General features: G+C 44.6%; 1 protein-coding gene across 4 annotated transcripts in view; it reads right to left on the reverse strand.

The window, feature by feature from the left end:
* DLG5 (discs large MAGUK scaffold protein 5) overlaps window positions 1–25048 on the reverse strand; it is a 208791-nt gene that overhangs the window by 16060 nt on the left and 167683 nt on the right. For all 4 annotated transcript variants that reach the window (XM_077453970.1, XM_077453969.1, XM_077453967.1 and 1 more), the window contains 7 exons: window positions 23588–23771; window positions 22253–22401; window positions 17727–17897; window positions 11599–11795; window positions 8328–8471; window positions 8074–8201; window positions 7841–7950 (listed from right to left, as the gene is read on the reverse strand). In XM_077453970.1, the coding sequence (XP_077310096.1) occupies window positions 7841–7950; window positions 8074–8201; window positions 8328–8471; window positions 11599–11795; window positions 17727–17897; window positions 22253–22401; window positions 23588–23771 (1083 nt within the window). The remainder of the gene's footprint in view (window positions 1–7840; window positions 7951–8073; window positions 8202–8327; window positions 8472–11598; window positions 11796–17726; window positions 17898–22252; window positions 22402–23587; window positions 23772–25048) is intronic.

Consider the following 25048-nt stretch of genomic DNA (forward strand, 5'->3'; position numbering starts at 1 on the left):
TTCTGAATGTGGTACGCACCAATTCAGTATAATACTGCACCTGTTTTCTGAGTGCCTGGGAGGAGGGAACTATCTCCTCTTCCTCTGATTAATCCGACTGCTCATGATCCCCATCCTAAGATAGGGATCTCTCCTCATTTTCAGAAGATTCATCTGAGAGAGGGATTTCAGCAGAGGGAGGGGATCTACCCCTTTTCATGCTATATTTCAGGGAAGCAGTAATAAAATTCATTATTTTCTCTTCAAAACCCTCCAATGTAGCCCTAAGGGAGTATTTCAGTGACATAAACCGGGGCTGACACATTAGGAGAGGCTGCAAACCTGACAGGTGCACTGACTCGTCTTGAGAGGCTGGCTCCAGTCTTGCAGGGGGGGGATGGTAACTTACAGGCACTCTTTTCGAACCCCTGGATTTACCAGTGCCCTTATTACCTCCCCTGAGACCCTCTTACGAGGAGACATAGTACTAGGCTACAAAGCAGAGGTACTAGTACAAGTGCGATCACTGTTGCGCTTAAAGTCTCACAATAATATATATATGCTTAAATTGCACAACCTGATGCTGAGTAGGTGTCTTAAGGTTTGCCTGGATCCAATCCCCACGGATGCTTACTGCCCACAGCTCCTGTGTCTCCAATTACAGCCCCCTGACGCTCTGGGCTTTTAAAAACTGCCGCCTGGCGCCTGCGCAGTACACTGACGTGCACGGCTCGCAACCACACCCCCCCTCCTCCATTAGGCCGGGATCCAGGGGGGGGAGGAGAACCCAAAACGGAGCTGCGTGGGACCCCCGAACTGCGTGGGACCCGTTTACCTTATTTGTGGCAGGGACTGCAATGGAGACGTGAGTTAGCTGGAGAAACAGGCTTTCACTGAGCGTGTGTATTGAAAGGCATGTAAGTATGCATCAGGCTGCTCTTACTCCCTCTAGTGGTGGAAACCAGGTAAGACATACAACTACTCACAATGAAGAAATCCATTCATATATTAAATATACAGGATAACTTCCCTTACCTGTCCCCGCCGCAGGAATTGCTGAACAAGACAAATTCCAGCCTTCACCCATCACGGCAGGTATTGTTAGCCAACCTTCAGGTATATCTGGGGCTCCTTCTCGGAAGAACCTCCCACCTAGGCCATGTAGACAACTCTGCCAGAAACTTTTGTGCGCTCTGTATAAACAGTACACCAAGTCTGGTTTTCCCAGAGCCCAGTCTTCCAATGGAGAGGACTTACAGGCAAAACCTCGCTTCTTCGGCTGACAAGGCCCAGGTACCATACCATCTTGGGAGTCAAATATCGACCCGAGGTATGGATCCGGTTTGTTGTAGCCCTTCGGTCCTCGCAGGGACCTGCATAGAGCTAAAGTTTTACGTGACCATCACCATAGACACTGGCGAAAAAACTGAGTTGCCTCCCAAATGGGAGGGGTTATATAGGGGAGGAATTCTCCTTAATTAGGGTCAACCAGTGTCCAATCACCAGAGGTGCCTATATAACCCACTATGTAATGAAGCTCCTGTGTCCCGTGATGTATGATCAAGAAAATTGGGCTAACTTTACTGTTGTCTTTTTTTTATTTTTATTAAATACATTACAAAAAAGTCCGCTTGTAAGTCCGCTGTGCAAAATACGGTGTGACAGACAGTATTGCAACGACCACCATTTTATTCTCTAGGGTGTTAGAATAAAATATATATATAATTTTTAGGGGTTCTGAGTAAAGGGAAGGAAGATAGGCAGGCAGGGGAATTAGCATTGCATCCATTAGCATTGCTGGTTGTAATTCCAACGGCCACCACAAGAGGGCGCCAAATTCCAGAAGGAACCATAGGATCGTAGAAGGCCTCAAAGCCGGGGGCTCAATTACCGGCCACCGACGGCGCGGCGCGTCCCGGCACGATCGCGCCGGGGGGGTCCGTGGAGACAGCATACCCCCAGCTGTGCTGCCCCAGGCGCCAGGTCGCTAATTCTAGTCGCAAATGCGACCTGGCGCCCGGATTTTGTCGAGCCCTGGTACTCACATTTAACAGTTATAAAACGAGCAGTGAGCTCGCCGCCATTACTTCTGGTGCCTAATGTCCCGATGCGCGTTTGTCAGTCATGAATAGTTACACCCGAATTGCACAAACCACATCCAAGGTATGCAAAAGTAAACTCCTTGGGATGAGCTGGCTTGGGACACAAGGAGGCCAACACAATGTCCTCCTTCAAATGGAAGTCAGAGACAACCTTGGGCAAAAATGACAGACAGGGACGAAGAACCACTTCATCCCTATGGAGTACTAAATAGGGACTCCCACAGGATAATGTCAACTGCAAAACCCTGTGGACCGAGGTAATAGCCACCAGGCATGCCACCTTTTGGGTCAACGTAGGTAAGGGAATCTCCCGAATATTCTTGAATGGAGGTTTCTGGAGAACCGATAGCACCAAGTTTAAATCCCATTGTGGCAAAAGAGACCATATCGGAGCCACATGCCAGACTCCTTGAATGAAGGTACGAACTAAAGAGTGAGTGGCTAGGGGTCGCTAAATGAAGACTGCTAAGGCAGACACCTGGCCCTTGACGGTGCTCAAAGCCAATTTCTGCTCAATGCCCTGTTGAAGAAAAGCCAAGATCCGAGCCACAGAAAAGGATTGAGTATAAACGCCAATCAACTCACACCAAGAAATCAATGTTTTCCATGTACGATGGTATATCTTACTAGAAGTCTACTTCCTCGTCTTCACCATAGTAGGGATCACTGATCCCTACAGACCTCCATCTCTTCGAAGCAGGCTTTCAATGGCTAGGTCATTAAAACCAGTTACTGTAAAGCAGGATGGAAGCTCAGCCCTTGGTACAACTGGTCCTCTTTTAGAGGTAGCTTCCAAGGGACGTTTACGGCCACCAGAAGACTTTTGCCCTCAGGCCTTCACAGGCACCACAGAAGAGGAAGCCGTTGGCCCTGCATTGGCACTAGACGACTGCGGCGTCTACCAGAGAAACTCGCAAGATTGCCTCAGTCACTTCCCGTTGAACTAAACCTGCTGAAGGGGCCAACGTTTGAGAAAAAAACCCCCAAAAAACTACTAACCTGTTCAGCATTCACTCTCGAGTCAGACCCAGGTAGCCCAATTTCCTGGACAGGGCTAGAGGGGACCTTGGATAGTTCGAACGTCAACCGAACCTTTACAGGAATTATACCCACACAAGGAGACACAAAGTGGACAAATTCTGTCCCCCTTCTTTGGTACCCCCAAAAAGGTTCAATTCATGGACCCCCTTGACGCTCACGAAGAAGGTCCATGAATCTGGAAACCAGAAAAGATGTCCTCCCACCCCAGCAATGGGTGAGGGCAGACCTTCACGCTGAAGGAGTCTTGTCAGTGGATCTGGAGATTGCTTGGAACTTCCCTGGAAAGACTCAAGAGATCAGTTTCCTCTATCTGCTGTCCTAGGACCCCAGAAGAATTTCTTATGGGCCGAGAAGGAAGGCCCCCGTATGCTACGAGGCTCCTTCCCTTTCCTAGATTGAGGCAGGAAGGTACACTTTCCCCCTGCGACACCCTTAATGATGTCATCCATGGTAGCCCCAAACAGACAGTCACCTTGAAAGGGCAGATCAAGGAGAGCTTTTTTAGAGGCTTGATCTGCCGACCAATTCTTAAGCCACAGCACATGTCTAACCACCCCAGCTGAAATAGAAAGCTTGGATAGCACAGGACCTGCATTTAAGGCTGCGTCACAAATATACTGTAGCCCATGGACCAACTGGTCCGCTAAATCAACATAAGCAGTGGGAACCTGCTCACTACCTAGACCTTAGTGCAAAAGCTTGGCACATTCAGTTAGGGTCTGTGAGACCAAGACTGAACACAATGCCGACCCAGCCATAGTAAACATACTGCGTGCCACAGCCTCCACTTTCCTGTCAGCCGGGTCCTTAAGGGACGGTGATTCTACTGGAGAAGCCTGCTCTAGGCTTACCAGACCAAGATTGCTTGGAACTTCCCGGGGAAGACTTGGGTAATCTGTTTCCTTTATCTGCCGTACCAGGAGCCCAGAATAATTTCTTATGGGCTTAGAGGAAGGCCTTGTCGCAAATGAGGCTGGGACCACAGTGGTACAGTCCTTTTCTTTCTAAACTGCTTTTCATAGGTACAAGGCCTCAAAATTGTCAGGAGGAGGAATAACCAGAGTTTGGCCAATCATATCAGACACATTCTGGATGATTAAGAATAGGGAAAGGCTTTCTAGCAATAAGCCTATTTTTAGTGCTTAGAAGAATGTATAGGGGATAACCAGCAGCAGATCTATTCATCCAGAGGGTCCATTAGAGCCAGAATGTGTTGAAAAGTCAACAAAGTAACTTCATGAAATTCTGGTGGTGAAAAATCATCTGCAGCATCTGCTAAAACACCAGCATCCCCCTTGCCTTATGCAAATGGAAGAGCAGCAGGCAGTTCAGGTTGTAACATCTGAAGATAACCAGAAGCAGGAGAGGCAGAAAAGCGTTTATGGGTGTTAGCACCTGGCAACAATCTTTGGATTAAATCACACATAATGGCAGTAAATTCTGCCTTAGACAGGCTGCTTGTTGTGTGCCTGTGATGGAGCCCGAATTATGAAGCTGGAGCTCTGGGACAATATAACTGCTATCAACCTGAGGGGAACTTGGGAGTTTCCATCGGGACTGTGGTGTAATGGGCTCCTATTCGTGAACACCTGCAAGCTGTCACTGCTGGGTGAAAAGCTTTCCCTGTGTGATATTTATGGAATAGCAGCAGGCTGAGGGGATTAAGTGTGCTACTATGAAGGAATTGCATCTGGTATCTGTCAACAGGTAAGACAGTAAACTATCAGCATCAGCTTGCAGCTGGCTGAAAATAGAGGGCAGAAGTGAGCAGTAAGGAACTTCCGGTAAGGAGAGGGAAGAGAAGACCACCAATTTGATATAGGTAAATGCGTCCTTACCTCTAATACCTAGTAAGCAATACAACAATAACCAGGGATAGACACTGAAGTGTAGGTCAATACACCATAACCCGTGCATGACAAAACCATTTGTGTGCATGCATGTGGTGTGTTTTGTTTGTTTACTACATGGATATGTAGTAGACACTACTCTAGATTATTTTTCCTACAAGACATGTAGGAACCGGTATGTAAAAGGTACAGGGGACCAGTATTTATGGCTGTTTTCATGTCTAGGATCCAGGCGTCACCCGTCACAGTGGGTGGTATTCCCCTGATGGGGTCTTCAGGGTCTGGGGTCCATTGGAATGGACCCCAGACCTGCAACCCACTCACTCATTGCACCATGTACATTGAACTCCGGATCCAGTGCACAAAGCAAACAGACTGGCCCCATGTCTGTGGGGTCTGGGCACAATTTTCAGGATAGACATCAAAGGTAACACATTTGGATAGGGCTAGTGAGTGCTAAGGTGATAAGCAGTAAGCTCTTGGTAGAAGTGTCAAATGAAGGAGGTGAAAAATAGAAAAAAATAATCTTTTCCAACAGGAGAAGGGATCCATCACCTAAGGACACTAGCAAAAAATGGGGGACTTCATGGAAAGGGTGGGGTTTTATGGGAACACGGAGAGGCAGTTCCCAGCAAAGCTTTTACCCGTGTCTAATCAGCTAAAGGTAGCGGCATATAACCTATGGTCTAAGAGTCAACCCTTGTGCCCTGTACTGTACGAAGAAGATAGTTTCCCAAGAAGAACTGTGGCGTTAAAAAGTGCCCCACTCTGAAATATCCATAATGTAAGGCTCTGGATTGTTATAGGGTTATACAATTAGCTTGGTCTTTGGGGATCAGCCAGAGAACATTGGATATATTTAAGTGATTCATATCAGTGCACACAGGACATTTTAAAAACGCCAGAGCTAAAAACATCTGTTTTCCGCATTTAGACACGTTTTTACATTAGCGTTACTGCGCGTTTTCCCCGCGTTTTTTGGCGTTAGCAGTTTTCATTAAAAACACTATTTATAATGTAAAAACATCAAACGCGGCTTGACGCGATTCACGTTTTTACAGCTCACTTGTACTGCTCCTGAAGCACAGGCTGTTGTTTTTTCCTATTGCCCCTGAACGCTTATGCCTCCAAAAGCCTCTGACAGTTTATGTGTGCATGGACTAAAATGGGCTAACATGAAGGGGCTGTTAAAGGCAGTAAAAAAAAAAGTCAAACGCCCCTAACAGCAGCTGTAAAAACATCCTGTGTGCATGAGCCCTTAGTTTTCAGGGTGACTATTGATGTTTCTTCCATGTTTGAAGTATGTCTAAATTTGGAGAACAGTTTGCCATGTATAGGGTTTAGTATGAATTTGCTCAATTCCTAGGGAAGGGAGTGTGCGTATTAACCATTGAAAGTTAAAATTCAGTTTCACTCGAAGTATAGTTTAGGTTGATATTGAAGAGTTTAAGTGACTTGAATTTAGTACTACACAGGTCCAAAACGTTTCCATGTTTGGGGAGATCAGGTAAAGAGATAGCTGGGTTGTTATGAAAAGTACTTGTGTTGCTGTTCCACTACCATCTGTTACCTTAACACTCAAAGTAGGCAATTTAAATCTGCAGTTATATGCTTGTGAAGTGGAACACAAGCATATTTATGTTCCAGAAAATAAAAAGGCTATTCTAGGATATTAAAGGCTTTACTGATACACAAGAGGAGCCACAAAGGATTTGATGTTGTTTTGCTATATTATATAGTATATGTAAACCCACCACTTGTAAAACAACTTATTCAGTTTAAAATACAAAATGAAAGGCAAAACATTTGTTTATATGGCAAAAATAAAACTGACAGGGGTTAAGACATCCCCTTAGGCTCGGTTCACACAGGGGCAACACGACTTTCGGAGGCGACTTGGACGTGACTTGGCACGACTTACAACACTACTTTAAGTCGCCCCAGGCCAGGCGACTTTCTGTGGCCAATCAGAGAATGAGCTCTCAGGGAGGAACTCCTTTTGAGAGCTGATAATTCTCTCTGAGAGTCGCCTCCGTATAGACGGAGATCCGACTTGGAGGCGACATCCATTCAAATCAATGGGTACCAGTCGCCTACAAGTCGGATTGAAGTAGTACAGGAACCTTTTCTGAAGTCGGAGCGACTTCTGTAGTGTGCATTAAGACAGCTCTCATTCACTTACATTGATTTCTACATGTTGTGCGACCTGAGGTGACTTGGGGCGACTTGAAGTCGGATCTGAGTTGCCCCTGTGTGAACCGTCTCTTACTCTATCCCCAAAAAATTGCTATTATTTCTATTCTAAGTAATGCTTCATATCCTACTGCAATCTGTTTTGGACAGCATAGGGAATAAATACATTTCCTGTCATTTTTAATTCCTAAGCGAATGGAAACACCCACTTCATTATCACAGAACCAACGATCATCATTGGATTTCTCATCACTTTTTTTTCCCCATAGGACAAATAGAAAAAAAGGGAATCTCCCCAGTGAGAACACAGTCGGCAATAAAAATTAGACAGTGGGTCTTGCTTTAATGTGGTTCCACTATGTATCAATGTGAAACGTAATGCAGGTTTGAGAATTGTATTATCCCTTTTCTTAATTTTTTTTTTGTTTAATACAAAAAAGAATGAAACGGAAAAATTAGCGGTGGTTCTGTTCTCTACTCTACCCATCCTGTTGTCTAAGATTCAATTTCAGAAAGGAAAAATAAAATACGAGTTGGGATTGTGATAACTATGGACAGATCTTTTGTCTCCTATGGATAGAGAGGAATATATAGAATACATATTTCCAAATATATGATGCAATAACCTGTGCATTATAACCCTCAGTACTGCTGACATGTAGTCTGGGGACTCACTTTATCTGCTTCGTGCTTTTGTACCGGATGAAGAGGACAATGGGATAGATGTGGACACTGTGAAGACGCTCAATGGCATGAGGGGCTATGTCCAACAGACAGTGGCAGTTCTGTGAAACAAAAAAATAGGTTTGCAGTCAGGTATACTTATTACATACATCCAGAGATGAACAAATTACTTTCATCTACATGTTCTTTAGATATTGCTACGGGAAACAGCTTTTAAAATTTACCTTCTCTGTGATCTCCTTTATTGAAGCAACCGTGGTGACATCAAAGTGCCCACTTCGCCTCTTGTAGTCTATAAAAAGACAGTCCTTCACCCCACGCTCTATGGCCTGTTGTGAGGCTTTCATTACCTCTAAAAGACAAAATATTTTAATATGCAAAACATTGCACAGAAAGTAACTAGCAAAATGAATCTCTCTACTATAACCAAGGGAGAAAAGTAGTGACTGTACTCATATTGAAAGGGTAAGACGCCTACCTAGAGGACATCTGCAGAACCTCCCTGGGGATTCCTTGACCAGCATATCTTTCACAGCATCAACTAATGGTCCTAGAATAAGTACAGGGCGAGGTGATGTGCAGTCGACCCTCTGAACTCGCTGGTATGCCAAGTTCATAGATTCTAAGAGACAAAAAGTTAATGCTATGGTTGAAAAAGAAAAATGAAAACAAGTTGACTCAATGGTACTTCATATAAATGCAATATCTCCTAGTATAACAAATTGATTACTTTAAATAACTAGAGCTACTTCTCTATATGAAAATATTCAGCCTACAGCCTTCTGTGTGTGGTAATTTTCCCTGTTACACGACCCAACACTGAACTACAGGCCCTGATGTTTGAAAGATCTCAGTGAGAATGAGTGCATGTTAGATTAAAAGCCAAGTTCAAAACAAAGCATTATGCTGCAAAACCAACTTGTCCTTACACAACACCAAAAAGGATTCCCTGGAGGACAAGGAAGCCAGCTCTGAAACCAAGAAAAGCTACTCTACAGCTAAGAGACATTTCCCTAATAGTTTGAAAAGGCAGCTTTTGAAGTACGGAGTACCAAGGAAAAGTCCCACTGTGTCACTGGCATTTGACAAGGTTGACAACCCCTTGAACAAATGCCTTTATTAAAGGATCTAGAGGTAGGTTGGTTTCTGGAACAAGATGGCCAAGACCTGACCTTTCAGTGTCTACTCAAGGCCAATTTTTGATTCAGCGCCACCTGTAAGAAAGCAAGCAACTGACCGACAGAAAAATGGCTAGGATGCAAGTTCTTCTGCTCATACCAATATAAATATGCTTTCCAAGTATGATGTTATACCTTTCAAGAAGTGGCCTAACTTGAGTTAAGAAGCATGGTAATTAATGATACCAAGACCACCCCCCCCCCCCCCATCCTTTTCACTTAGAACCTGGACCACAACAGCCATGCTGTTAAGGGCAGCAACTAGCAAGCAGGATGGTAAATAGGACCTTGTGACAGAAGGTCTGTATGATCCAGAAGGGTTCTCGGGGAGGTTATATTAACATGCAATGAATATCCAAGAACCAAGCTCTTCTTGGCCAATTCGGGGCCACCAGATTAATTGTAGCTCTTTCCACCTTAATCCTGTGAAGCAGACATAACTAAAGTGGATGGAGTGCATACCTTGGATATAATTGATCCCACAGAGTTAGTAGAGTGTCTACTGCCAACTCTAGAGGATCCCTTCTTCTGAACACAATGTTGTCCAGTTCCTTGCTGAACCCAGATGCCAGGAGATCCATGTACGCAGTGCCCCAAAAAGGACAGCTCCTGAGCAGTCTCCGGGTGTAGTGACCATTCCCCCTATGTGAGTTCCTGTTGATTCATGAAGCCTGCCCGTTTTCAATTCCCAGAATGTGCACCATGGTCACTGCCCAATGTAAAATTAGATCTGTCACCTTCTGAGCAGCATGACTTCTAGTGCCTTCTTGGTGAGAAGGTTAGTCCACCACAGAAGGGAAAGATATATTAACCCAACCTCCAAGATGTTGACAGGATGTTGAGTTTTCAAGTCCCTTGCGAGGTGGATTTGCCTAGCACTCCTCCCTAGCCTGAAAAGAAGGCATCCTTGGGGAGAACAATCCAGTTCAGCAGAAGGAAGGAACTCCCATGGCAGGAACACCTTGTTCTTGGCCTTATCCAGCAGGTATTTCTGACATTGTGTTCCCGAACCAAGTTTTGTGGGTTGAGAATCCAACTAAACCTCTTCAAGACCTGTATCATCTCTGTTAGAGGTTCTCCCTCAGGAAAAAAAATTGACCTTTCCCTCAAAAGCAGGTTATTTTGGTATCCTAGGATGTGAATCCCATTGGGATGTAACAGAGCCAGCACCAGAGTCAAGACCATAAAGACTCAAGGAGCCATGGCCAGTCGAAAGAATAGATCCACAAATAGAAGAGGTTTGTCATCCACCAACAAAGTTCAGGCAACACTGGTGAGGAGGAAAGATCAGGATGTGTAAGAATGCATCCCTGATGTCAATTGATGCCATGAATTGCCCCGGATGAAAGACTGCTATGACCAATTATGTGGATTCCATGCCGAACTTTGACTTTCAGACTTTAGGTCCAGAATGGGTCGGACCTCCCCATTTGGCTTTAGAACCATAAATAGGTTTAACAGAGCCCCCAACATATCACTTCCTTTGGGACATGCATTCTAACACCCTAAGGCTGAAGTTGGGACACAGCTTTGAGTAAATCCACTCTGCACAGTTGATGAAGGCACATTGGACGGCCAAAAATGAGGTGCAGAAGGGGGCTTGGAAATTCCAGTGTGTAACTAGAATTTGTCCTCCTGTACCCAGGAGTCCTAAATCTGTGAACAAATGTTTGCGAAGGTCAGCACACTATTACCAATAGAGGCGCCCCTTCATTGTGAAGGAGATTTGGGATCAGGTATGGAGGGTCTGGAAGACAAAGATTTGTGGGAAAATGAATTGCCTGGTTTGGCCTTGGACATGGATGCCTGACGATAACCGAAGGATGATTTGTTTTCTGTGCCGAGGGATCTGGCTTACCCATAGGAGTTCCTTTTCTTCTTACTGGGCAAAAGAGCACTTTCCCTACCCGTCGCCTTCTTGATTTAGGCATCAAAAGACTCCCCAAAAAGGTGTTCATCTTCAAATTGCATCCTTTCAAGTCCAGTAGAAAGATGCCTAGCTCAGGTGTGTACAGCTACAACATGCTCTGATAGAAAATGGCATTTGCACATGGGCACTCTGATCAAATATGGCACCTTTAACAAGGTTGAAAGTTGCAGTTTGGCAGTTTTCTATATACACCGGAGAGCCAAAAATGGCAGCTGTTCGGCCTTCTGAGGGTATGCCCCGCTGATGGGGTCCAACCCTCCTAAGGAATGAAGTAGTATCATCTTATTCAAATCTGCCCGCTTCGGTACCTGCCCGGTGACAGACCACCAGTCACCCAGATCCGCTTTTAACGGCTCAGCACCCAACTTACTCCACTCAGAGTGGTATCTCCAGGGCCACTTTGGTGCATCCATCACCTAAGGACAATAGCAAAAAACTGAGGATCACAGCATCAAGCTTTGAGTGGCTCTGCCAGTGTCCAATCATCACCTGAAGGTGGTGCAGAATATAACCCATCCGTTATGATTGACCTGTGCTGTACCATAAAGAAATTACTTTTGCCAAATGAGTTGCATGCTAAAGAGAACATTAGATATAATTTTGAGCAGATACACTAATTTCACTGTGTGTAAATGACTCACCATCTAGGAAAGAGATGGAATCTGTGCTGATGGTATCAAGCCCTTGAAGTTCCTTGCCATCTTTAGACCCACTCCGCTTGTGTTTGTGTTTCCTGCGGAAAAAGGAGCGCCTGGCTGCAGCAGAAAGAGTCTTCCCAGCAGGACCTTCATCTTTTGCCTCAGAAACACTGAGACGGCGGGAGAATTCCTGTTCCATCCTGAAGAAAATATTTAGCATTGAGGCTTTTACATAAAGTGGATCAAGAAAACTTAAAATACTTTGTTTGCAGAAGTCTTATGTGACTTACAGTGCCTACAAGTAGTATTCAACCCCCTGCAGATTTAGCAGGTTTGATAAGATGCAAATAAGTTAGAGCCTTCAAACTTTAAACAAGAGCAGGATTTATTAACAGATGCATAAATCTTGCAAACCAAAAAGTTATGTTGCTCAGTTAAATTTTAATACCGTATATACTCGAGTATAGGCCGACCCGAATATAAGCCGAGGTCCCCAATTTACCCCCAAAAAACTGGAAAAAATTATTGACTCGTGTATAAGCCGAGGGTGAGACATGCCTGTCCATCCCTGTGTGTCGTCCATCCCTGTGTGTGTCCATGCATGCGTGTGTGTGTGTGTCCATGCATCCGTGTGTGTGTGTGTGTGTGTCCATGCATCCGTGTGTGTGTGTGTGTGTGTCCATGCATCCGTGTGTGTGTGTGTCCATCCATCCCTGTGTGTGTGCATGCATCCGTGTGTGTGTGTGTGTGTGTGTGTGTCCATGCATCCGTGTGTGTCCATCCATCCCTGTGTGTGCATGCATCCGTGTGTGTGTGTGTGTGTGTGTGTGTGTGTGTGTGTGTGTGTGTGTGTGTGTGTGTGTGTCCGTGCAGCCTACCTGTGTCCAGCCTGCCTGTGTCCGTCCAGCCTGTGTCCGTCCAGCCTGTGTCCGTCCCGGCCTGCGTCCCGTCCCGGCCTGCGTCCCGTCCCGGCCTGCGTCCCGTCCCGGCCTGCGTCCCGTCCCGGCCTGCGTCCCGGCCTGCGTCCCGTCCCGGCCTGCGTCCCGGCCCGTCCCGCAGCTCTTCGTCGGTGGCCATTCTAGGATTCAAAAGCCGCGCCTCCGTCGGTGATAGGCGGAACACTCAATTTCCCACTGACTGCTGGGAAATTGAGTGTTCCGCCTATCGGATGTCCGTGATAGGCGGAACACTCAATTTCCCAGCAGTCAGTGGTCCGCCTATCATGGACGTCCGCTCATCCTCATACTACGGACGAGGATGAGAGGACGTCCGTGATAGGCGGAACACAGACTGCTGGGAAATTCAGTGTTCCGCCTATCACAGGCGAAGGCGGAGACGGAGGCGCGGCCTTTGAATCCTAGAATGGCCGCTGTCTGTCTGCTCGACACGCTGATCGGGCAGACAGACAGCGATGACTCGAGTATAAGCCGAGGGGGGCACTTTCAGCCTCAAAAAAGAGGCTGAAAATCTCGGCTTATACTCGAGTATATACGGTACATTTTAAACATAAAAGTGTGGGTCAATTATTATTCAACCCCTAGGTTTAATATTTTGTGGAATAACCCTTGTTTGCAATTACAGCTAATAATCGTCTTTTATAAGACCTGATCAGGCCGGCACAGGTCTCTGGAGTTATCTTGGCCCACTCCTCCATGCAGATCTTCTCCAAGTTATCTAGGTTCTTTGGGTGTCTCATGTGGACTTTAATCTTGAGCTCCTTCCACAAGTTTTCAATTGGGTTAAGGTCAGGAGACTGACTAGGCCACTGCAACACCTTGATTTTTTCCCTCTTGAACCAGGCCTTGGTTTTCTTGGCTGTGTGCTTTGGGTCGTTGTCTTGTTGGAAGATGAAATGACGACCCATCTTAAGGTCCTTGATGGAGGAGCGGAGGTTCTTGGCCAAAATCTCCAGGTAGGCCGTGCTATCCATCTTCCCATGGATGCGGACTAGATGGCCAGGCCCCTTGGCTGAGAAGCAGCCCCACAGCATGATGCTGCCACCACCATGCTTGACTGTAGGGATGGTATTCTTTGGGTCGTATGCAGTGCCATCCAGTCTCCAAACGTCACGTGTGTGGTTGGCACCAAAGATCTCGATCTTGGTCTCATCAGACCAGAGAACCTTGAACCAGTCTGTCTCAGAGTCCTCCAAGTGATCATGAGCAAACTGTAGACGAGCCTTGACATGACGCTTTGAAAGTAAAAGGTACCTTACGGGCTCGTCTGGAACGGAGACCATTGCGGTGGGAGTACGTTACTTATGGTATTGACTGAAACCAATGTCCCCACTGCCATGAGATCTTCCCGGAGCTCCTTCCTTGTTGTCCTTGGGTTAGCCTCGACTCTTCGGACAAGCCTGGCCTCGGCACGGGAGGAAACTTTCAAAGGCTGTCCAGCCCGTGGAAGGCTAACAGTAGTTCCATAAGCCTTCCACTTCCGGATGATGCTCCCAACAGTGGAGACAGGTAGGCCCAACTCCTTGGAAAGGGTTTTGTACCCCTTGTCAGCCTTGTGACCCTCCACGATCTTGTCTCTGATGGCCTTGGAATGCTCCTTTGTCTTTCCCATGTTGACCATGTATGAGTGCTGTTCACAAGTTTGGGGAGGGTCTTAAATAGTCAGAAAAGGCTGGAAAAACAGATAATTAATCCAAACATGTGAAGCTCATTGTTCTTTGTGCCTGAACTACTTCTTAATACTTTAGGGGAACCAAACAGAATTCTGTTGAATTGAGGGGTTGAATAATAATTGACCCTCTGAATAAACTTTTCACTATTTAAAAAAAAAATTAAACAAAGAAATAACATTCTTTTTTGCTGCAGTGCATTTCACACTTCCAGGCTGATCTACAGTCCAAATGTCACAATGCCAAGTTAATTCCGAATGTGTAAACCTGCTAAATCTGCAGGGGGTTGAATACTACTTGTAGGCACTGTAGAATTTCACTATTAATTCTCTGCAGTAAAAGATGGGGTGTGTTTACATTTTAACAAGTTAACCACTTGCCGACCGCCGCACGACGATGTACATCGACAGAATGGCACGGGCAGGCATAAGGGCTTACACATGTACGTCCTTGCCTGCCCGCCGGTCGGGGGCCCGATCGGGCCCCCGCCCGGTGCCTGCGGCGGTCGGTATTCGTTCGGGAGCGATCCCGGACGAGGGGACGGCCATTCATTCATGGCCACCTCCTCGCGATCGCTCCCGACGAATGAAAATGTCCCATGACATCATTTCCTCTCCTGTAATGTAAACACAGGAGAGGAAGTGATGTATTCTCTCCTCCGTGTCGGTATTTTTCGTTCCGGCACCAAGGAGAGAGGTTCGGTGAGTTGCACCAACACACCACACATACAGTAGAACATGCCAGGCACACTCACACCCCCCCTTTACCCCCCGATCACCCCCCAATTACCCCTGCCCCCCCAGTCACAGTGACACCAATTGCTTTTTTTTTTTTTTTTGCATTGGTGTCATTTGTGACTGTAATAACTGTTAGGGCAGTTAGGGTTAGCCCCCTTTAGTTCTAATGTGCCCCCCTAACCCCCCAATAAAGGTTTAACCCCGTGATCACCCCCCGTCGCCAGTGTCACTAAGGCTGGGTTCACATTGCAGCGGTTTATGAGAACGAATGTGATTCGCACCGCACTGCAGTGCAAATCACATCCGATCTCTGTGCGATTCGAGTTCAGCCATACAGATAGTATGGCTGAATTCGTGTCGCACCCGCCGCAAATTCGCACGGGACCCTTTTTTTGGCCCGCAGCAGAATCGGATCGCATGGGTGTTCACACCATGCGATCCGAGTTTGCAGATCGCACTGCGATATGCGAACTGATCTGGGGGTGTCATTAACATTTCACTGACACTCCCAGCAGTTCGCATAGGGCAGTGTGAACTGCCGCCGGGAGGCATGCGATGCGGGAACCCGCCGCGGATTTGTGGCGTTCCTGCATCGCTCCAGTGTGAACCCAGCCTAATAAGCGATAGTTTTTCTGATCGCTGTATTAGTGTCACAGGTGACGCTAGTTAGGCAGGTAGGTATTTAGGTTCGCCGCAGCTTTTTATAGCGCCAGGGACCCCCATATACTACCGCATAAAGCCCCCTGATTGCCCCCTAGTTAACCCTTTCACCAGTGATCACCATATAACTGTTACAGGTGACGCTGGTTGGTTAGTTATTTTTTTTATAGTTTCAGGGCACCCGCCATTTATTACCTAGTCTCACTAGTGTACCCCTAAATTTAGGGGTGTCTACTTTCCAAAATGGGGTCATTTGGGGGGGTTTGTGCCATCTTGGCATTTTATGGCCTTCAAAACTGTAACGCCCTTAGAAAGCCTGAAGGCGGTGCTTGGTTTTCGGGGCCCCGTACGCGGCTAGGCTCCCAAAAAGTCCCACATATGTGGTATCCCCGTACTCAGGAGAAGTAGCAGAATTTATTTTGGGGTGTCATTTCACATATGCCCATAGCATGTGTGAGCAATATATCATTTAGTGACAACTTTGTGAAAAAAAAAATAAAAAAAAAATTAAAGTTTGTAATTTTCCCGCAACTTGTGGCAAAATATAAAATATTCCATGGACTCAAAATGCCTCTCAGCAAATAGCTTGGGGTGTCTACTTTCTAAAATGGGGTCATTTGTGGGGGTTTTGTGCCATCTTGGCATTTTATGGCCTTCAAAACTGTAATAGGTAGTGAGAAGTGAAATCAAAAATGTACGCCCTTAGAAAGCCTGAAGGCGGTGCTTGGTTTTCGGGGCCCCGTACGCGGCTAGGCTCCCAAAAAGTCCCACATATGTGGTATCCCCGTACTCAGGAGAAGCAGCAGAATTTATTTTGGGGTGTCATTTCACATATGCCCATAGCATGTGTGAGCAATATATCATTTAGTGACAACTTTGTGTAAAAAAAAAAAAATTTTTTTTTGTCATTATTCAATCGCTTGAGGCAAAAAAATAAAATATTCAATGGGCTCAACATGCCACTTATCAATTTCCTTAGGGTGTCTACTTTCCAAAATGGGGTCATTTGGGGGGGTTTTGTACTGCCCTGCCATTTTAGCACCTCAAGAAATGAGATAGGCAGTCGTAAACTAAAAGCTGCGTAAATTCCAGAAAACGTACCTTAGTTTGTAGATGTGACAACTTTTGCGCAAACCAATAAATATACAATTATTGACTTTTTTTTTTACCAAAGACATGTGGCTGAATACATTTTGGCCTAAATGTATAACTAAAATTGAGTTTATTGGATTTTTCTAATAACAAAAAGTAGAAAATATCATTTTTTTTCAAAATTTGCGGTCTTTTTACATTTATATCGCAAAAAATAAAAATCGCAGAGGCAATCAAATACCATCAAAAGAAAGCTCTATTTGTGGGAAGAAAAGGACGCAAATTTTGTTTGGGTACAACATTGCATGACCGCGCAATTACCAGTTAAAGCAGCGCAGTGCCAAATTGTAAAAAGACCTCTGGTCATTGACCAGCAAAATGGTCCGGTCTGAAGGTGGTTAAATATCAAATGTACTGAAGAAACTGAAAGAGATCACACTGTTTCCCCATTTTATATTTGTCTCATTCAAGTCTGTTTGTGGAATTATGAAACTGTGGCAAAGTGTCTGTATTGTGCACCAGACAGATACTATGTAGCTCTGTCTGACTCAGGTTGTAAACCTCAGGCATGAAATCTGAACAAACCACATATTTCTATAATTTTTGCTTGCCTCTCTCCAAAGCACAAGTGCAACTTCTCTCTGCTGTCTAGCTCCTCTGTAATCAGTCCGTTTCGGACAAATTTTTCTCATACCAAGCGAAAAAAGGTAACAGGAGGAATCAATCTGTTATTGGCAGCCTCAGCTCTGTTCCTATGAGGAGAGGGGTTGTGTCCCTTCCCTCCAATCAGCTCTCAGAGCACCTGTATGCTGCGCAGCTTCAGATCCCTGCCCTCTGCTTTGTGATTCTGGGAAAAATCCTTTGAGTTTTACAAGGATGTACAGGACATACTGCTGCAAACAGGTACAACTTATGCAGGAGTATTTGTTTCACCTCTGTGTATAACCAGAGGTTAGTAATGTCACTGGTTATAGGTAAGACTTTACAACCACTTTGATGCAACCTTTCACACTCACATGTATTTGCTGGGGATCTGGCCCCTCCCCAGTTTCTGAGCATTTTCATCAAGCTGCCAACCCATCCATGCACCAAAAGCTCCCAGGGGAAGGGTGTCATCCACAAACAGGATATCGTCCTTCTTAAAACTTAGCTCCTGAGGGTTTTCTGCTGTTCTATCATAAAGTGCTCTGAAAATGAATACACAGAGATCTGGTTAAAAATCATAACAGTTTACATCAACTAAGCTCACGAATTGCCCAAGTGATGGAGCAAAGTAATGTTTACTTTCACTGGTCAATAGCAGACATGTTGTGTGCATTTACAGTCAGGTCGACACAATTCTAATCTTTTTGGCTCTATACACCAAAATGGATTTGAAATGAAACACAATGTGCTTTAACTAAAGACTTTCACAGCTTTAATTTGAGGGTATTTAAATCCAAATCAGGTGAATGGTGAGGGAATTACAGCAGTTTGTGCCTCCTACTTAAAGGGACCAAAAGTAAGGGGACAGATTAACAATCTATCAAACTTTCACTTTTTAATACTTGGTTGCAAATCCTTTGCAGTCAATTACAGCCTGAAGTCTGGAATGCATAGACATCACAAGAAGATGGGTTTCATCCCTGGCGATGCTCTGCCAGGCCTCTACTCCATCTGTCTTCAGTTCCTGCTTGTTCTTGGGGCCTTTTCCTTTCAGTTTTGTCTTCAAGTGAAAGTGATGCTCAATCGGATTCAGGTCAGGTGATTGACTTGGCCATTGCAGAAAATTCCAATGCTTTCCCTTAAACTCTTTGGTTGCTTTCACAATATGCTTTGGGTCATTGTCCATCTGCACTGTGAAGTGCCGTCCAATGAGTTCTGAAGCATTTTGCTGAATATGAGCAGATAATATTGCTTGAAACACTTTAGAATTCATCCTGCTGCTTTTGTCAGCAGTCACATCATCAATAAATACAAGAGAGCCAGTTCCATTGGCAGACATACATGCCCACGCCATGACACTACCGCCACCATGCTTCACTGATGAGGTGGTATGCTTTGGATCACAAGCAGTTCCTTTCCTTCTCCACACTCTTATCTTCACATCACTCAAGTACAAGTTGATCTTGGTCTCATCTGTCCATAGGATGTTGTTCCAGAACTGTGAAGGCTTTTTTAGATGTTGTTTGACAAACTCTAATCTGGCCTTCCTGTTTTTGAGGCTCACCAATGGTTTACATCTTGTGGTGAACCCTCTGTATCCACTCTGGTGAAGTCTTCTCTTGATTGTTGACTTTGACACACATACACCTACCTCCTGGAGAGTGTTCTTGATCTGGCCAATTTGTCAGGGCTGGCTTAGCCCTTCCTTCTCAGCTGTCGGCTAATTGCCAGCTCTCATCTTTCTCCACAGTTACCCAGCTGTTCTCGATCCTGCTCATCTGACCTGCCTACTTAAAGCTGTCCAGCTCACTTCATCTCTGCCTTCGTCTCAGTCACATCACAAGAAACCATCTCCTGTGTTCATGTTTAAAGACTGGCTTGCTGACATCCCTTCTGGCTCCTTATCCTGCTTGCCGTTTCCTCTACTTGGATCCCTGACTTCTGGCCTGGCTGATTACCCAATTTGGTTACTGAACTCTGACCTGATTGGTTATGCTTTGACTACGCTTACTCTATTTACCTTTTTATTTACTATTAATAAACAAGTGTGATTTAATTGTACTTTTGTCTCGGTCTGGTTCATGGTTTCTGACACAATTGTTGTGAAGAGTGTTTTCTTCACCAGGGAAAGAATTCTTCGGTCATCCACCACAGTTGTTTTGCATGGTCTTCCGGGTCTTTTGGTGTTGCTGAGCTTGCCGGTGTGTTCTTTCTTTTTAAGGATGTTCCAAACAGTTGATTTGGCCACACCTAATGTTTTTGCTATCTCTCTGATGGGTTTGTTTTGTTTTTCCAGCCTAATGATGGCTTGCTTGACTGATAGTGACAGCTCTTTGGATCTCATATTGAGAGTTGACAGCAACAGATTCCAAATGCAAATAGCACACTTGAAATGAAATTTGGACCTTTTATCTGCTCCTTGTAAATGGGATAATGAGGGAACAACACACACACCTGTCCATGGAGCAGCCAATTGTCCCATTACCTTTGGTCCCTTAAAAAGTGGGAGGCACATATACCAACTGTTGTAATTTCTGATTTAGATGTAAATACCCTCAAATTAAAGCTGAAAGTCTGCAGTTAAAGCACATCTTGTTCATTTAATTTAAAATCCATTGTGGTGGTGTATAGAGCCAAAAAGATTAAAATTGTGTTTAAGTCCCAATATTTATGGACCTGATTCTATGTCCCATGGTGTTGTTGATCATAAATGAAAATTACCAAAACACCCTACAAACCAAATGTCCTTTACAGAACTTTTTCAGGAGGAAGAAATCAGTGATTCCACTTATGGAAGGAAATTTGCTGCTAGCAAAACAGGTGAACCAAAAACTGTCCTATGTAACTATGTCCTAAAAATAATCTCATGTTATGCTTTACAGCACATATCCAAAAGGTCTGTCATTATAGGTGTACCGCCCTCTACTTTTAGGTACGTGCTTAGTGTTTTTTTTGACAATATAGGATATAGAGACAGGTAAATTTAGCCAGGGTCCTACTCTTTAATAGGCCTGGTTGTTTATTTGGGGATCGGAGTGTCAGAGTAGAAGGACGTGTGGCCGCCTAAACTTGGGCTCAGGGATACCTCCTCTGCTTGACAGTAGATTCCGCTGGAAAAAGAGGATGGACTGAGACCTGAGTGTCAGAAACCCATGTGATAGAATTGACCAATGGTTCATTTCTACAGTCAATGGCAAGTCTCTCATAAAAACGGATGTCACATGCTCTGGTGGGGGGTCCAAGAGTGTAGTGGGAGTTGGAGGGACAAAGCCTCTGAGAGGAGGCTGAAGGCCCGGGAGTTCAGAGATCCCGGAGGTGGACAGCCGGTAGCAAGTTGAGGGAGGCCAAAGTCTGGCACCTGGAGAAGTCTGCATAAAGCGCTGGAGGAAGACCGGGCGTCCCATGCAGGGATGTACCAGACAGCGTGGAGGAGGAAGTAGGAACTAAGTGGAAGGAGAAAACAGGGAATCGACTTTCTGTGAGTAGAAAACATGGACTGTTGATTGGGAGAGAGCAACGGGAGTGCAACCCAGAAGGACTAACCCATAACTTAATACTTTGTATCCAAGGACCACAGTATCAAGTACTTTTCCAGGACTGAGGCGAGTTTGACAACACAAGTCATGGAAATAGGCAGTGTGGCCTCTGACTTCGGGATCAACATCCACTGCATTATTCAGAGTGATGCTTGTCTGTCCATATTGGAAGTGCAACCTGAGATAGAAATTGGAACCAGGAAAGGATCGCTCTGAGGGACTTAACTAACAAATGCTACGGCTACAGATTAGTACCCGTTTTGACCTAAAGCTGGGGTCGGATGGGGCATCTCATATACTCTATTGAACAGCCCACCGATTTATACCCAGAATAAAGCATCATAAAATACAGAGTCTTGCTGTTTGGTGTCATGTAGCTGCATGGGGGGGGGGGGGATCGAATGGAGCAAAGTACAGGGATAACCTCAATGAAAATCTGTTCCACAGTTCTCAGCACCTCAGGAAGCTTCACCTTCCAACAAGATCCTAAGCACACAGCCAAGACAACACAGGATTAGCTTAGGGGCAACTCTGCAAAGGTTCTAGACTGGTCCAACCAGAGCCCTGAATTGAACATCTTTGAAGAGACCTAAAAATGGTGGTCCATCAACGGTCCCTATCCAACCTGACTGAGCTTGAGAGGATTTGAAATTAGCAGAAAATCCCACAATCCAGGTGTGCAACACTTGTCGTGGCATACCCCCCAAAAAATAAGGCTGTAATTGCTTCAAATAAGTACTGAGTAAAGGGTCTGAATTCTTAAGCATATGTGATATATATATATTTTTTTTTATTAAATGCAAACATTTCTAGAATTCTGATTTCACTTTGTCATTATGGGGTACTGAGCGTAGATGAGAAAAAAAATTTAAACAATCAGGCTGCAACATAACAAAAATAAAAAAAGTGATACTAGAAATGCACTGCATGTGAAATTTCCGTAACATGCTTCAAATTCACAATCATTTTAACATTTTTTAAATTAGGACTTCAGGCAAACAGTTGGATATTTAAAATTATTTATAACTTTGGTTGGCCCTTTCTTTAATCCAGTCACTTCTTCCAGACAACATAATCAGAACAGCAACCTTGCATTCCTTAATGCCGCTTATACAGTTCTGAACCATCCATAGTAAATAATGGAGAATAATCATAATGAAAATGTAACCACTCTCCAGCGCGAACTTGACAGATCTGTTAAATGCAGAAGTTCATCAGCTCAGAGTGCAGAGAGGGAACAAAATTCATGATTTGGGAACTTATGTTAGTTGCATTTGAAAAAAAAATCTTAAGTAATGCAAATTATAATTTAATAACCAGCTCTCTCACACACACAGTTTAGCTCCATGTTTAAAACTAACCTGACATAGAATCCATCCCCAGTTTGGTCTTTGATTTTATTGAACTCCTCTAGTTTTTGCTGTACTTTTAGCTTGACATTCTCTGTTGGTTTCAGCATTTCTAGGTAAGCTTCTTCAGCCGTTTTGTTCCTCATATCAACAGAGCCATACTACAGAGGCAAAATAAAGAAAAAAAAAAAACACAACATTAAAAGGGCCAACATATTTACAAACACTGTAAATATAGAATTCACAGAACAAACACAGACACTAGTGTGATTTCAGGTACAACTTGAGTCGTACAGAATCACATCAATGGAAATCACATTATTTTCCAACAGTGTGCATGCACAATAATGCAGCACAGCATGATTTTGGAAAAGGGTCGTTTGCTACTTTGGTATGGTTTCAGCATGATTTTGGCTCCATAAAATACACAAACCAAATCCAAAATGCAACCAAGTTGCACTGCATAATCAAACTGAAAATCGGATCAAATCGCAGCTGCAGTAGTGTGAACTTAGGGGGGTCTGGAATAATAAAATTAGGCAAAGGCCCTGCTTCAAAAGGAGGCTACCATCTTTTCCAGAGCCCTCATGCAAAAGATAATCTAGGGATTGGTCAGCATTTTGTGACTCCTCAAAGCAAAACTATTTTCTGGAGGGAGGATCACTGTGGTTTGGATTGTATCCAGGGTGAGATATTTTGCTGAGCTGTGATTAAGGCAGACAGAAATACTAGATAGGTGGAAGGAGTCAGAGCTGCATGAAACATACTGACCCCAGGGGGTGCATTGCACAAGAGGCTGTGCCCAGGTTTCGCCCTACCTGATGAAGGTATTTGGTACCTATTACCATCTACATTCCCTCCTCTCTGCTGTTGAAAAGACACGGCCTGCTGGTGCGTATGTAGTGAGGGTATCAGCAGGGCATTTACCTGAAGTGCCACAAAGGTCTTCAGGGACTTGACGCTCCAGGTTGGGAATCACTGCCCTGGACCTGTATAGTAACCCTACTAAATCTGCAAGCAATATATAATTGAACGGGGTCCCACTGCACAGGGTCCAATGCTGACCGGCAACATTATAGGCTGTCCCTGCATGTCCAGACCACCTAGGACACTATACAAAACTGAAGCCTTGCCTAACGGGGAGGGGTTATGCCTAGGAGGGGGATTTCCTGTCTTTTTTGCCAGTGCCCAATCACCTAAGGATTGCAGCATAACCCCATCATAATGGAGATCATCAAGTCCCCCTTGTTCAGGGAGGTCCGATTAGGAAAGAGACTCATATTTGACCCTTTGATCAGAAGAGCAACAGTCTCACTCAGTAAGTATAAGAATATACTTTCTACTTACTTCTAGAATCAGGTCTCCTGGGATTAACCCCGACAGTCCACCAGCTGCACTCTCCTCATCAAAATCCATCATAAATATCCCATGAAGATTACCTCCACAGATCTGCATTCCAAGCTCTACTGGAGATTTAGAAAGGGTGATTGTACGAACCTCTGAATGTCTTTTTATGCCATCCACAGGCATCCTAAACAAAAAAGAGTTTAAGTCCATCCTGTAAACTCAGGTGAGAACTAATAAAAGATCATGCTATATACAACAGTATGTGTACGCTGTACACTACAAAGTAAAGACAGAAGGACAATATTACGAAATTGCTGTAACATGACTAAGTGCATTTTCAAACTCTCAGACAAAACATTTAAAATACTGCAGCTTATCTGTCCTTAGATGTGGTGCCTGCATTTTTTTTATTTCTTTCCTTTTATCACCTCCAGGTGATCCTTCTAGTAATACACTTCTTGTCTTAATGTGACAATGCTAACTTCACTGTAGTATATCTATGGAGGAGCAGCTTGCCACCTTAGGCAGCTTGCTCCTAATTTAAACTACAGAACCTTACCCTCTGCACACAATGGCAGAGGTTTCCTGTTGTTTACAGAGAAGACATGGGCAAGGATGATGAAAATTTTAAATATAGCAAAGGCACAGTACACAGGAATTTACAAGCTAAAATATTTTCTTTTACAGAATAAACAAGTTTTTTTGCCCTTATCAAAACAGTTTTAATAGAATAGTTAACAGAACAAAAAGGGATCAAATTAGAGAAGTTTACGGTAAGGTTTAAATTCACCTTAATGGCGTGTGTGTGTGTCACGTGCCAATACACAGTGGGTAAATAAAATTTTGAACACGTCACAATATTGGTAAATATATTTCTAAAGGCGCTATAAATTTTCACCACGTCAGTAACAACCCATGCAATCCATTCATAAAAATAAACCAAAACAAATGAGTTCAGGAATTAAGTTAAGTGTAATTAAATGGAATGACACAGGGAAAAAGTACTCAACACATGAAGAAAGGAAGGTGCAAAAAGGCATGGAAAGCCAAGACACCAGCTGAAATATCAGTAATTAGAAAGAAATCCTGGGGGGCGTGACCGGATGACGAAGTGAGTGGTTGTCTCTCCCTGCTCCATCCCCTGTAGCCATCCTGCTATGCCCAGAAGGGCCTGTTTTTCCCCTATGTGAAGCCTGCCCTGATTACCTGCTTTGAGGCTAGAGGTGCCGGGTAAAGAGGACGAGCGAGCGGTTAGTAGGCTCCAGCCGACCACTTTCTGTGGAGTGGGAGAGAGCGCGTAATCCTGAGTGGCTCTCTGTGGCATTCTAGTAACCTCGAGCTCCCGCGAGAAGCAGCGCAACGTGCACTGCCCAGCGTGAATAGCATGTATAGGGAGTTAGCCTCCCGAAGCATTAGAGCAGCGCAGCAGGACTTTTTTTTCTCTCCTGGAGTGCAATGTGC

Source organism: Lithobates pipiens, unplaced genomic scaffold, assembly GCF_037356315.1.
Source record: "Lithobates pipiens isolate NorthernLeopardFrog02 unplaced genomic scaffold, aLitPip1_a1.2 Scaffold_25, whole genome shotgun sequence".
NCBI classification, from domain to species: Eukaryota; Metazoa; Chordata; class Amphibia; order Anura; family Ranidae; genus Lithobates; species Lithobates pipiens.